Genomic DNA, 15058 nt, shown 5'->3' with positions numbered 1-15058 from the left:
GGGGTGTCCTGATGACACTCCGAGCGGAAAGGGGTGATTCCAACCAACCAGACTCTTCACGGAGACGACAAAAAGTCCCACCTGCAGGAACCTGTGATGCTTCAACAGGGAGCAGAAACGACCAGAGCAACTAAAAACCCGCGAAACTGACTCATTGGAAACATCCTCAGAAGGTCAATTTAACAAATGGGATTTTCCTCAGAATTAGAGCTGCGGTTCTGGTTCTGGAGGAGCCCTGATCAGCACGTGTGACTTCCCTGATGCAAATGCAGGTGAGATGAGTCACCGGAAGGTTTCCAGCTATTCAAAGCTTTATCATCTTCCATCTCTTGCGTTTTTCTGACTTTGCCGGGCTCCTGCTCTGCAACTTCAATGTCTAAAATGCCTTTCTCTATCTTCACACAATTACAACTTTATTACAACTTTTAGTTAAAAAAAGAAAGAAAAAAAACTTTCTGGCAGGAAAACTTAACCCCCATTCAGGGGCCTCTGGCACATGAAACATGTTCTTAATAAACTAACACAGGGGTTTCAGAGTCAAAGACACGGGGCCAAAATCTATGGCTGGGTTGATACAATCGATTAATCAATTTGATTAGATTTAAGCTAGATCAATAATCGATTCATAAAAATATAAATCAATTTAGCACATAAAGCTAAAGTCTGCTAGCTTGATGCATGGGATGGCTAATGCTCAGTCGACCTTCCACTCTGGTTCCTCTCAATCACACACATGTACTCTGTCTTACTGCGGCTAACCTTCATTCCTCTCCTTTCCAGGGCAAACCTCCACCTCTCTAACTCCACCTCCACCTGTTCCCTGCTCTCACTACAAATCACAATATCATCTGCAAACATCATAGTCCATGGTGATTCCTGTCTAACCTCATCCGTCAGTCTGTCCATCACCATTGCAAACAGGAAGGGGCTCAGAGCTGATCCCTGATGTAATCCCACCTCCACCTTGAACTCCTCTGTCACCCCTACAGCACACCTCACCACTGTCTTACAGCCCTCATACATGTCCTGCACTGTTTTCAGTCGACAGGAGATTTCTGTTTTGAACTATAGCCTGTTAACAAAACCATGTGACTAAAGATCTCAACAGTCATTGTCATACCGACGCAAAGCAACAAGGAGGAATAATGGAAGTCCTCCGCTTTGGGATAGGACGGGTAGTTCATTTATTTAAACTTTTCATTTCACTGGTCCATTTTGAGCGTCTCTGTCAACGTCAGGTACGATACTTTCTACTGCTACTTTGGTGCATTGGAGGGATACAGCAAGATGGTAACAAAGAAGATGCGTTGTTATGTGTGTATGCCACATAGATTGTCTGTAAACATTGTGAGAAGCAATGTGTATCATGTTAAACGTTATCTAATGAGCCTGCTTCATCTAATCACGTTTTAATGAGCGGCTTGGTCTCATCAGAGCAAACTGGAGCTCAGTTTGTTGGAAACAATCCAAGACCACCTCAAAAGATTGGAAACAATGATGGCTTCGCAGAAAATCCCAGTGTGACTGCAACTGGCATTAGAAAATCATCCAGCACTCTCTAATCTGTTGTAGCGTTAATGACTCTGGATCATGAAAGAACAGAGTTACCCCAACATCGAATGACCGTAGCCTGTGGTATGACCTGGACATTAACGGCTCATTGTAATTCGGCTCACTGACAAAACTGTGTTTTACATGTGATGATGACTTTTTCCTGATCCTCTCCTACTCATTGTAGTGGATTCCTTCTGCTCCTCCTAAGGAGTTTATCTTCTACTCGTGCTTAATGATACATACTAATTGCTTTTAAATGGGTTTTTTTTTTGCTGTGTTACTGTCCCTGTCCTCAATTCTGCTGTCTGCACTGAACCATTAAAAAAAGAGTCACAAAAGAACTAAACATACAACTGTGGCTAATCATGTCAGGAAAAAACACAAAACAAATGTCCAGAGGCAATACAACTGCAAAGTACTGGCAATGCAGAACGGTTTTTGAATGTAGCTTTTTTTTTTAGTAATCCAAGATTCACAGCCACTTTCCACAACATCTTACTGGAAGATTCCTTCCTGTTGGAACAAAAAAAAAACATCAGCAGTCCAAAGGAAAGGCATAGAGAGAAAATTCTTCCAAAATGATATTAGATGAGAAAAGAAGAAAAGTGAAGAAAAGGGTTCATTCTCTCTGTAGAAGTGATTTTTAATATCTTTGCAGAAAACAGTGTGATTATCACAGTTGTTTTTTAAATCTTCCCAAAGGATCCTCTGGCACTTCCCCGCGCTCTGAGGGAGTTCCATGAATTCTCTTTATTGCTGTTTAATGGAGATGGGTTCCCAAACAAAAGAGCAGCCTTCGCCTGGCTCAGCACCCCAGGTTCTCATTAATCTGCACGTTGATGACAGTTATTATTCAGACTGAGAGGAGTCTGAGCTGCGCTGCTAACAGCAGAGGAGAGCGTATCACTTCAATCACAGCCCAAAGGCAACGTGCTGGATGGGGCCTCCCCTGCTCAGCTCACTCCCCCTTTAGGAAGATTATTCCTGCTGTCGCCGTTTGTGGACAAACATGAAGCCAAGCAGGAAACACCAGCGTCAGCTGCAGGAACAGCCCCCCGGTCCCCTCTGCCAATAACTGCCCTGACATCCAATCAACGGACAGGAAGTGGAGGACGCCATCATAGTGGATTTCATCAATCTCATCATATAATGTGATGAGATTTACCACAGAGAGGAGGTCTGTGGAGAGAAGTATCACCCCGATATATGTGAGAGTAATTCCTGATTTGGATTTGTGCGGTGTAAGTCTTGATTTGTAACTCATACAATACATTATGGCACATTACATGCAAAAGTACAAACATTACAAAATTAATAAAAAATACATTTACACATGCACAAATTAAAATGACAAAAGCTTGAAACTAATTACACACAAAAACTGTTAAAAATGATGCATGAATCGCTTGTTACGCACACACAAAGCTGGTCTGGTCTCCCCGCAGACCTTCTCCACACGAGGCTCTTCTAAACACCCACAGGGCCGAGAGGTTTGATCAGCCCACCGGCCCTACGATCTGTGGGAGTTTAGAAGGGTCTGGCGCCGTCTCAGATCCCCGTGACTGTGACCAGCACTCGGGACAGAGCTTCATGTCGGAGGCGCTGTCAGGGGACGGGTGGCAGAGAGGAGACGATCAGTTCTGGGAAATATTTATATTTTTTAAAGGGGTAAATGTTCTTAAAATGCTTGTTTAGACTTTTTTATATTGATTATCGGGCATATCTCTTTAAGAAAGATATTATTTACAATCTAAGTTTAAAGCAGCTGGTAAGAAAACTCTGATGACCCAGCATTCTAGTAGTATTTAAACGCATCACTTCCGGACGGATCTGTGAGGCGTGAAAAGAGTCTCACCGCAGATTTGTGTGTAACTGAGGTTTTGTATGTGTGTGTAATGAGCAATTCGTGCGTAATTTCTAAAGATTTTCGTGTAATTAGTTTCAAGCTGTTGTAATTTAATTTGTGCATGTGTAAATAGTTTTTTGTATTTTTAGAATGTTGTCATTTTTGTACGTATGCACAAAATGTATTTCTGTATTTATTGTGGGCAGTCTAAGGCACACCTGTTCACTAATCATGATGTCAGATCAGCATCTTGATGTGGCACACCTGTGAGGTGGGAGGGATTATCTCAGCAAAGCAGAAGTGTTCACTATCACACACTTACCACCCCTCAGCTGTATGTGTGAGGAGGAGTTGAACTCACCTGCAGTCTAATTTGTAAAACTGACCATGGATTTCAGCAAGCAATGTAACGGTTAAAAATGTGTGGCGCGAGAGAGTTCATCCATCTATTACTGAGAGGAAAAAATAAACTTGAAACAAGCATGAAGCTAGAATCTGACTTCTACCCAAAGGGTCTGTTCATGTTTATTCACGAATAAAAGAGAAAATATTCTCAGTATCCCAAATGCAGTCAACCTGGTCAAGAAAGAAGAGGTCCTGATTTTCTTTTACCTACAACTTTTGGACGTGACTCTCATCACATTGCTTACTTAGCCTCTCTAACTGTAATAACAAAAAGATGTTTTCCTGGCAAATCTTATCGGGAAGTCTTGGTGGGAGTTTTCCTTCTTCCTGGAAGTAATGGTCAAAAACAATAATCAGTCATGAAGCTTACTTTCAGTTTATATCCACATATGTTCCTGCCAACATGTCATCACTCCCACTCGTCGTGTATGGACGTATATTTGGGGTCCTCTACATGTCACTTTTGGATGACCCCAACTCATCATTTTTCGACATCCTGCCTGTTCTCATTAAATCAGGGTCAAACCCTGGGCTGCAGATTGGTACCGGTCCGAGGGACGCATGGTACCGAACCGCAGACAGAAGGAAAAACAGCAAACACTAACTTTGATTCCTGCTCCTTGTTATTTTCTAAATCTTAAGGAAGTTTTATATTCAGAAAACTGTTAGATTCTTTTGACCACATCCACCCGTCTCCCTGAGTTGCCTGACATAAAACAACAGCTTTATTTATTTATTTATTTTCATAGAATATCATTATAACAGTGAGAACTCAGGTCATCTGTCAGGGCACAAAGATTTAATACATTTTGTTTTTACATACATCTTGAGTCATTGTGTATATTTTTTAACACAGGAACATTTTCTTTCTGAACAGATTCCTGCTTAACTCTGCCTTTTTGTAGGAAAAAAATCAGAAATATTTATTTTACAAGTTTCCTCTGCTCAGAAACATCCTCAGCAGGTCATTAAATCTTTATTCTCTTTGAAATGTTAGTAGCTGGTTTAAATGTAGACGTAAAGATGAAGATTTTCCCTCTGATGTCAAAGTGGATGCTAAAAACTGGATGCTAACTTCAGTCTTGTCTGACTTTTAAGATGCACTGCAAAAAGTGGGCCCGACCGAGGGAATACTTCTTTAAAATATATGAGTAACTTGGATTTAACTACATTTAGAATATGAAGTTTCTGAAAAATATGAGTTCAACAAACATATTTCACACATTTTTATGAAATGTCAACATCAATTTTGTCTACTTAAAATCCACTAGAGAAAAACTAGTAGAATTTACTAGGTACTTAACATCAAATTTAATACTTAAATTATTAAGTTTAATAATTAAAAGATTTCCCTCACTGAGAACAATTTGCTTTTTAATTGTCTTTATTTATACCGTCACATTTGCTGCATTTTTAAGAAGCTCTTTTAAGGTCAGTAAACTTTGCATAAAAATTTCTAAAGACTTTTTTTCTATTTTACTTGAACATCCCTATGATTTCTATTTCAAAGTTTGAGCAATACATATGAAAAACAGTCTTTACCTCCAGATCTCCACATCCACCTCTCTGTCAACGAGGAGATAGAGGGTAAAAAACGGAAGAACTAAAAGTAAAGAATGCTCATTCGAACTTTTAAAGTAAATTGCAAGATGGTCATCATTTCTCTTAAGTGTAAATAAAATATGTGTACAAACAAACAAGTAAACAAGAATGAATGTCAAATTCCTTCAAATTTTGATATAGTTCATCCACTGTTGTTTTTGCACATCAGAATTATCATTATCAGAACATTCTGTATGGTCACATGACTTTGATCAATTCAAAGACTGGAATGATGGTTGATCAGTTTCTGCTGCATCGCGTGTGTGTTGTCTGCTGTGATGGACGTTGGTTGTTTTGATGTTATAGTTAAATAAGACCCTCCATGTCTCATACCAAATAGAATTTTCCAAGATTTATTATCAGTTTTTCTCATTTTTAAGGGATTTTTAATGGTATAAGTTGATTCAGTTCAATGCTGCCTCAGTCAGATTCATCTGGTTGGATCGTAAGAATAAAATCAATTAATTGATTAATCATTACACCCCTAGTCATTAAACATTATCTACTTGTTAGAAGTTTAAACTATATTCTCAGAAAGACCTTGATGTCGTATCGATATGCATTTCTCTTTTATAATTGATGGTATAGCTATTTATTAATGAAATCTAACTGCCATGCAACCTGACACAGCAGGGTCAAATGGAGCCGCAGGGGGTCTTCATAAAGAAGTGCAGAAAGACTGGTCAGGACAGAGCTAACCGAGTAAAGGGTATAGTTTGTCAGGTCACCTTACTTTGAAAACATTTTCCTGCAACAGACTGCCTTTATGAATAAGAAATATGTGTCCTGTTCCAATGGCCACTTTAAAAGAAGCGCTCAATGTTTCTGTTACTGAGTTAATACAAGCAGGATGACTGTTTCACAAAGAGGTTTCACGTTTCACAGGAAACATTACATGAAGGCAGAATCCAAAAACTCTATTCTAAAAGGTCCAAACACAGCACCAAACGGTGCAGGATATTTGACCCTTTACAACCACTGGCATCATGTTGGATAAAAACATTTCTGAAGCCCCATCCCATCTGCATGATCAAAACTGTCCTTACAAACAAGTCAGCCCTCACTTTTCCTTTTCAAAAACATCCTCTCTAATCACAACTATTTTATGACTTAACACTATCCTGTTATAAATGAATATATTTTATGGAGCAAGTTCATCATAAATTGATCATTTATACATCATTTATTTACTATGATTACACGTACTGATTAAATACCTTCTGCATGTGCAATTCTCCTCCCAATAAACAGAAAACCTCAATTGAAAACTCATTAAACTTGAAAAAAAAGAACTTTTGTTTACAGGAAATCAAATTTATTTAAAGATGAACTATATCCTCATTTCTTCCTTCAAAAATATTTCAATAATTTTCTCATAAAAGTTGTCCATGCATTTGAGTTCTTCTCGATGCTCATCCCGGTCACAGATGAGAGACAAGCCCGTCTTGATCCGCTTCAGGGCTCCGCTCCACAGAAGCGGTGGGCTCGGGGATGGTCCCCGACAAACACGAGAGTGTACAGCTGTGTCAGGCTGTCCCTCCAGCACATTCTCACTCCCACCCTGTCACAGATGCATGTCATTTCTAGGCCCCCTACTCGTCACTTTTGGACTATTCTGTGTCCCAAACTCATTGTGTTTTGACAAGCTGCTTGTTCCTATTAAATCAGGGGTCCCCAAACCCCTCGGGCTGCAAACCGATACCAGTCTGTGGTCCGGTTTGTACCGGACAGCAAACAGAGAAAAAAATGCATAGGCTAACTTTGATTTTTTTCTGCTTTTTGTTTTCTGATTCTGAAGTTTTTTTTTGGAAAACTGACAATTCTATTCAACACATACACCTTTCTTCCTAAGTCACATGACAAGAAACAGCTGCTCGTTCGGACCACTAGTTAAGTTAAAACCCTAAGAGAATCCAAACAAAATAACGCATTTGGAAAGTTTCTATAAGGAGAAAAGAGCCAGTGAGGAATCTGAAAGAGCCTTCGACTTCAGAGAAACCAAAAGCTACTGTTTACAGACACAACCAGGAGTCTTCCCACACAAATGGATACATGGTGACGGTTATTTCACATACCAATTTGCAAATGCAGCGACTGACTCGACTGTTCCACATACGATCACAAATATAAAGTTACAGACAGAATTGAGTCATATTTTTTATTGTAATTGGAAAATACCATCTTTATGACGGTTGTGTCATTTTATTTTGCTTTATTTATTCATCGCATCTTAAACCATCAACAATGACTTCCTGATTTCGCAATGCAGAATGTCAGGTTTAAATTTAAATTTGACATGCATTCCAGATTCCGCCACTAGACGGTCAAGTGGTTATGGCTGCTGACTCACATTCAGAAGGTCAAGAGTTCGAATCCCGCTCAGGAATAGTCCAAATTAAATATTTATTTTTACTTTTAAATTTTATTTTTACCTCCAAACTGTTCAATGCAGGTGAAAGAAATATTTTTAACACAGACAAATGCCTTTAAACCACATGTGTCAAAGTCAAGGCCCATGGGCCGAATCCGGCCCTCCGAGTAATTCTATCCGGCCCTCCAGATCATTTTATTTATTGTTATTAATGGCCTGATGTTATCTTGCGCTCTTTTCCAAACTTGTATAATTTTGACAAAATATATTTTTATGGAGAGTAAAATATTGAAAGTTATTGAAGGTTTGAGTTGATTTATTCTGGAATAATATTCATGCGTTTTTATTCGTATTTATGTAAATACTAAAGTTTTAAAGTTTAAAAATTGGTGTTCTGCTAGCTTTTTGGACTATTTTGGCATTTACTAAGATTTTTTAGGCTATTTTAGAGTTTAGCTAATATTTCAGCTACATGCTAGCTGTTTTGGCTAATTCAGGCTTTTTAGGCTATTTTGAAGTTTAGCATTTTTTTTTCAGCAACGTGCTAGTTGTTTTGACTAACTTAGGTTTTTTTTATTTTTTTAGGTTAATTTGGCATTTAACCAATATTTTAGTTGGCTATCAGCTTCAGCAGTTTCAGCTATCAGCTTCAGTGATTTTAGCTTTCATCTTTAGCAGCTAAATTCAGTTTATAGCATTCACACTAGCATTATTGCCGGTAATGCTATATATTTAGTTCATAATTATGTTAAAAAGTTACAGTCAAAAAGGGTCATTAAATGTTTTTCCTGTTCGGCCCGCGACCTCAGGTTTGTTTTGGATTACGGCCCTTTGTGCGATTGAGTTTGACACTCCTGCTTTAAACCATCAACAATGACTTCCTGATTTCGCAATGCAGAATGTCAGGTTTAAATTTAAGTTTGACATGCATTCCAGATTCCGCCACTAGACGGTCAAGTGGTTATGGCTGCGGACTCACATTCAGAAGGTCATGGGTTCGAATCCCGCTCAGGAATAGTCCACATGAAATATTTGTTTTTACTTTTAAATTTTATTTTTACCTCAAAACTGTTCACTGCAGGTGAAAGAAATATTTTTAACACAGACAAATGCCTTTAAACCATCAACAATAACTTCCTGATTGCGCAATGCAGAATATCATGTTTAAATTTAAGTTTGACATGCATTCCAGATTCCGCCACTAGACGGTCAAGTGGTTATGGCTGCGGACTCACATTCAGAAGGTCATGGGTTTGAATCCCGCTCAGGAATAGTCCACATGAAATATTTGTTTTTACTTTTAAATTTTATTTTTACCTCAAAACTGTTCACTGCAGGTGAAAGAAATATTTTTAACACAATTTGGACAATGCTCCCAACCTTAGTGGGAACAGTTTGGAGCGGGCTCTTCCTCTTCCAACATTTTTGTGCACCAGAGCACAAAGCAAGGTCCATAAAGACATGGAGGACAGAGTCCTGAACTGAACACCATAGAACACCTTTGAGATGAATTAGAGCAGAGACTGAGAGCCAGACCTTCTCCACCAACATCAGTGTGACCTGACCAATGAGCTTTTGGAAGAATGATCCAGAGTTCTTATAAATACTCTCCTCAACCTTGTGGACAGCCTTCCCAGAAGAGTTGAAGCTGCAATAGCAGCAAAAGGTGGAGCAACATCATATTGAACTCTGGGTTAGGAATGAGATGGAACTTTAGTTCAAATGTGAGTAAAAGCAGGAAAGCCAATACTTGTCCACATGCATCAGGTAACTCCAACCCCCACACAACCTGTTAGTTCAAATACACATTAAGTACTACATGCTGCATTAACATATACATGGGTAAGTTAATGGGTCATCAATGACCCACCATGCCAGAACAATGGGCTCTCGGACTACTCCTCCCTGCGCAAATTTGCGCAAGCTCAGGGATTCTAGTGTTAAACCATCAACAATGACTTCCTGATTTCGCAATGCAGAATGTCAGGTTTAAATTTAAGTTTGACATGCATTCCAGATTCCGCCACTAGACGGTTAAGTGGTTATGGCTGCTGACTCACATTCAGAAGGTCATGGGTTCGAATCCCGCTCAGGAATAGTCCACATTAAATTTTTGTTTTTACTTTTAAATTTTATTTTTACCTCAAAACTGTTCAATGCAGGTGAAAGAAATATTTTTGACACAGACAAATACAATAAATGACAAACTGGTGACATGGCGGGGGGGTTGATCAATTTCTGATGCTTTTAAACCATCAACAATGACTTCCTGATTTCGCAATGCAGAATGTCTTGTTTAAATTTAAGTTTGACATGCATTCCAGATTCCGCCACTAGACGGTCAAGTGGTTATGGCTGCTGACTCACATTCAGAAGGTCATGGGTTCGAATCCCACTCAGGAATAGTCCATATTAAATATTTGTTTTTACTTTTAAATTTTATTTTTACCTCAAAACTGTTCAATGCAGGTGAAAGAAATATTTTTAACACAGACAAATGCCTTTGACACTTGAATCCCTGGAACTTTCAGCTTCTGCTGCAATGCCCCCCTCCCCTTCTCAAAGTAGTGTTGTGGTGATCACCTTAATGACTGCGTTATTGAGGTAAGACCTGCGTCCGGTTCTCGACCTCCTAGCTCTGAACATCTTTTTAAAGCGCATCCCGTTCCACAGGTTGTGGCTCACAGAGATGCTGCAGGAGATGCTGCAGGCGATCACCTGCAGCATACATATGATGGCCACATGTGGACTTAGATATAGAGAAAAAGTTCAAACATGAAACGTGTGTTAGGAAGGCACCAGAGCATGCACCACTCCACCCTTGGAAGTGGCCTGATAAACCATGAAGACGACTTCACATTGATGATGCTGGCCCATGCTTTGGATAAATGTGGATGTGCATTCCAAATGGCTACTGTAGATGTGTATCCTGTAGCATCTGCTCCAACCGTGCTACGGTAGTGTTTGAGAAACAGTTTCAGTCGTGACAGGTGAGTCAGCCTTTTACCCGCTGCCTTTTGCCTCTTCTGAGCATGCGCAGCATCATGTACTCAGCCCGGTCCAAGCCCTGCACATCCCTGTGGAGAGGGCAGCTGACCTCCTAAAGTCAGAGCAGTTGTGTCGTGGGCTGCACCGCACAAGGAAAACCTCTCATGAAGCAACACTTGTCACTTTGGATTGTAGAAGCTATTATCGAGGATTCGGACAGCAGACTGGAACCTGCTGCTAGATTGTGGGCTCATTCAACATGTGGAACGGCCTCTTCTTGGGCGCCATTTCAAGGAATTTCGATGGATGACCTTTGTGAGGCTGCTAGCTGGGCATCACTTCATTTAACCAAAATCTAGTAACTGTATGTGACTGCACCAGCTCATCCTTATGCAGTATTCGGTGTGGATTCTGTGGGAAATACCAGGATGTTTCTTAGTCTTTGAAGAAGCCTGTCTGGCAGTTTGATATCTCCCCACTATGAGAATCCAGATTTACCAAAAGAAACAAACTTTAAAAGAGAAGGCTAGGTTAAGGACTAAACCACTCTGACAGGAGTACGGTAGCTCACCAGACCACCCTCCTTGTCTGGAGACAGAACAGGTGAGCTTTCTTAGACTGAGAAGTTAAACCCGGAGGAAGCCGCTCCTTCTAGAGTGGAGATCATTTTCCGTCTGCCAGTCAGGACTGGTGGGATGTGAAAAAGATTCTGGGGACAGCACATAGGGGAAACCTCACAAACGTTTCAGAGAACCAGGGTTAATTCGTTCATTCCTTAATCTAAGGTTTAGTTGTGAGGAGTGGATTCCTTGAAGCCAGCGACAGTGGTGTGCAATCCCTGAGAGAGCTAGCCCGGCCGTCAATCACAGCGTTGCACGGCAGATTAACATCAAATTTGGTGGGTTGTTTGGAATACTTTGCCTTACTTATTCACAGTGATGGAGACTCGGACTTGAATCACATACTTGGACTCAACCCTAAAGACTTGGATGTGAGGTCAAGTCTATAAATATAAAAGCTTTTTTTTATGGATTTTATCACATCATTGCATTAGGAATGCAGAAACCCCGAGCAGCTGTCTTTTATTAGGTCTTCAAAAGTTGTTTAAAAATAAACTAAAAAGGTATAAATCCCAGCAGACCAAACAATGACAAGAAATAAAAAAAAGCATAGAAACCAGTCAGATCCTTTAATGGAGGGCTGAGAAGTTTTAATACACAAATTCTCTCAGCTAGAATTCTGCATTTATAAAAGGTCGACGTCTGAATCGGATCTTTCTTGGTGTCAGCACGGCCTTTCTTCTGCTTTGCTGCATTTGAAGCACGCTCTGATGTGTCCGATGATAGCATGTGAAAAGAGCGTCATCCTCAGAGAAAACACCATCAAAGCTGCACAGCAGATTAAAACGGTCCACTACTGATACTGGCTTTCATTATTTTAATGCCTGAATTGCAGAATTTTACATAAAAATCTACCTTTGCTTTAAATATGAAGCAGCTCTTATTGTGATACAGACATGTTTAAAGAACCCCTCAAACAAAAGCAGACAGTTTAATATGTTCCATCTTTATCAAAAAGCAAAAGGTCATCATTTATAAACCTTTCGTTACTGCCATTATGACGGCTGCTGGACTTCCAGGGCTGGAGTTAAGACATGACCCCGAACACAGGATTGTGGCGGCAGATGCTCGGTCCCACCTCTTCGTAATCCTTTTTGGTGTGGCAGACCTGATAAAACTCGGGCTGAGCAAACACAGAAAAAAGAAGGGTGAGTCCCCTGAACAAGATCCACTACAGCAGTTCAGCCTCTCCTCTTTCATGGTCCTCAGTCTGTTCCTCAAAAAGTGCCACATTTTATTTACAAAAACAATGAATAAAAGTGAGATGCTTTCCCACAGAAATAATGATGATAACCTGAAGTGCCAGGCAGACTCAACTGCTGTTGTCATGGTGATGTGAGAGATAGAGACTGCAATTGTTGTGATGCAATGGTTGCTGAATAAATCCCCAAAATGAACCTAAACCCATTTAGTCAGCCAAAAGGTTGTTCTTGTTAAACATTTTGGGAAATAAACTTTGGCTGTATGAATGTGTGATGTTATTCACACGTACTTATGTGTGACCAGCACAAAAACGGATGGAAGTTCATGTTGGCCACACATAATACATATAGCCCAGATGCTCGCATGTTTTTAAGTTCCTCCAGAGCTGAATGACCCCAACTGTGACCCTAACCCTTCCTCTGGATAAGTGCGGCCAAGAAAAAAGTTCAGCCCCGGCCGTGTGTATTTAGAAAATTACATGTGAAAATTTGCTTTCTACATGAATTCAGAAGCCTGAGTATAGCAGACACTGTGGCGTGACATTTACACCAAAAGCCTCCCACTGGCACATATCAAACTCCATGAGCGCTCCTGTATCCCTGTGGAACCACCACTGCATACTCATGGAAGTATTCTAGCGCTCGTGAAGGACTACCCCTCGCTCCTGGAAGCATTCCTGTGCGCGTGTAACAACGCCTGCGAGTTTGTGTAAAAAACATACCCATAAATCGGAAATGTCAGCCTGTGTGATTGGGCCACTGTGCTGTAGCCCCGCCTTGTTACCGTTGCTGGGGGCAATACTGACGCCATAACTAATCCGTGTAGAGAAAGTAATAAAGGTTTTTCTTTTTTGATTGATTGATTCGTTTTGTAAAGTAAAATAAATGGAAAAAAATAAACATTTAAAATTACCGTTTTATATGATGATCATTTTCTAAACTGCTATAGAAAAAAAAAAGAAAAAAAACAATTTTTTTAGGACAGTTTCACTTATTTGTCCACAAAAGTTGCCAGATAAATGATCGCGACAACGCCACACAAACTAGATCTGGGTGACGAGCAGTACTTTATTGTCAGAAATCTTAGCACATTGAATTGAATTGAATTGAATTGTTCCTTATCTGTTGTTCCTTTTGATTTAATACTTTAATGGGAACACTAAAAAAATATTTTTTTTCTATGGCGGTTTAGAAAATGATAATCACATAAAACTGTCATTTTAATTTGCATTTTTTCAGTTTATTTTACTTTGAAAAGCAAATGATTAATTAATAACAATACAATAAAATGATCTTGAGGGCCGGATCCGGCCCCCAGGCTTTAACTTTGACATGTGCTATTAAGTATATGGTTACTAATAAATAACAGCAGAAAGAAATCTGCCCTGTATTACAGCTTACAAGTAACTATCTCATCATTGCTAGTATCTACTGCTAACTCTGCACCTTTATATTGTTAAAGACAATAAGTCAGTTTCTACATTCACCAGGGATGGTTTTTCAAATTACTGGGACTCCTGTGATTGTATGGGCATTTGGAGGAGGAGGGGTGTCCGAAAATGTTTTGTTTAAGGGGAAATGATATTGACAGAGTGCTCTGTATCCCTCAGCTTGGAAGACGTTCCAAGAGGAGAAACTCATGTCTTCATGTGAGTGTGCTCTGAAGTACAGAAGTTTAATTTTAAATACAAGTCATGACTTTCTGTTTTAGAGTGATTTTTTTGTTATAAAACCGATGTTTTCCGAGAGCTGGAAGCTCTACACTAACGTGGCTGACCGCCGAAGGATGATGACATCACCGAGTGGAATCGACATCCTAATTAGAAAACAGTGTTTTTCTATGACTCTCTCAGGAAGAATTTGGAATTGTCTCTGGAGCTGGTTTCTGCAGAGCCCCCTTTACAGGAACATGCAGTTCAAACCCCGGTCTGTGAGGGTTGAGATACTTACAGTCGATGCCAGCATTGATCCCCCAAACCACACGGCATATCTCTGCATATGATGAGTGATGACCTGCACATCGATTGGTTTGGGCTGCAGGGGGACCAGAGAGGAATAAATAGATTCAGTTTATGAAACTGAACAGCAAAATAGGAGTGAATGATGGAAAGGGATTAGTAGTTTAAAGCATAGAAATACAAACTGCATATAAGAAACTATCTTGAGCCTTAATAAACTGAAAGGTTTGGTCAACATTTGTCACTCAGACTACAAACAAAGACTACCACCTCTTTGAATGAATACTTGACAATCCTACTGAAACATCTTAAAATAAATTCAAGAAAATTGAAAACTTGATCAGAAATGGAGCATAAAATCAGCTTGTGCGGATTTCTTTATACAATGAATAGATTGGCACAGGCAGACGGGCCGGCTTCATTCTTTAGGTAAAACATTTCTCCTGCACACTGTAAAGCATCCTCCATATTGACCTTCCATCTAAAGTGAACCACTTCGTACTCTTCACTCG

General features: G+C 39.8%; 1 protein-coding gene across 1 annotated transcript in view; it reads right to left on the bottom strand.

Annotated features, from left to right (window-relative positions):
• Positions 1-11938: 11938 nt before the first annotated feature.
• The window catches only part of LOC112138020 (actin-related protein 3), a 14921-nt gene continuing 11801 nt past the window's right edge, over positions 11939-15058 (bottom strand). Inside the window, exons 11-12 of the mRNA XM_024260575.2 lie at positions 14539-14622; positions 11939-12509 (exon numbers count right to left, since the gene is read on the bottom strand). Coding sequence (XP_024116343.1) covers positions 12414-12509; positions 14539-14622 — 180 coding nt within the window. The 3' untranslated portion in view covers positions 11939-12413. The remainder of the gene's footprint in view (positions 12510-14538; positions 14623-15058) is intronic.

This window comes from Oryzias melastigma, linkage group LG21, assembly GCF_002922805.2.
Source record: "Oryzias melastigma strain HK-1 linkage group LG21, ASM292280v2, whole genome shotgun sequence".
NCBI classification, from domain to species: Eukaryota; Metazoa; Chordata; class Actinopteri; order Beloniformes; family Adrianichthyidae; genus Oryzias; species Oryzias melastigma.
This window is presented reverse-complemented; position numbering and strand designations above follow the sequence as displayed.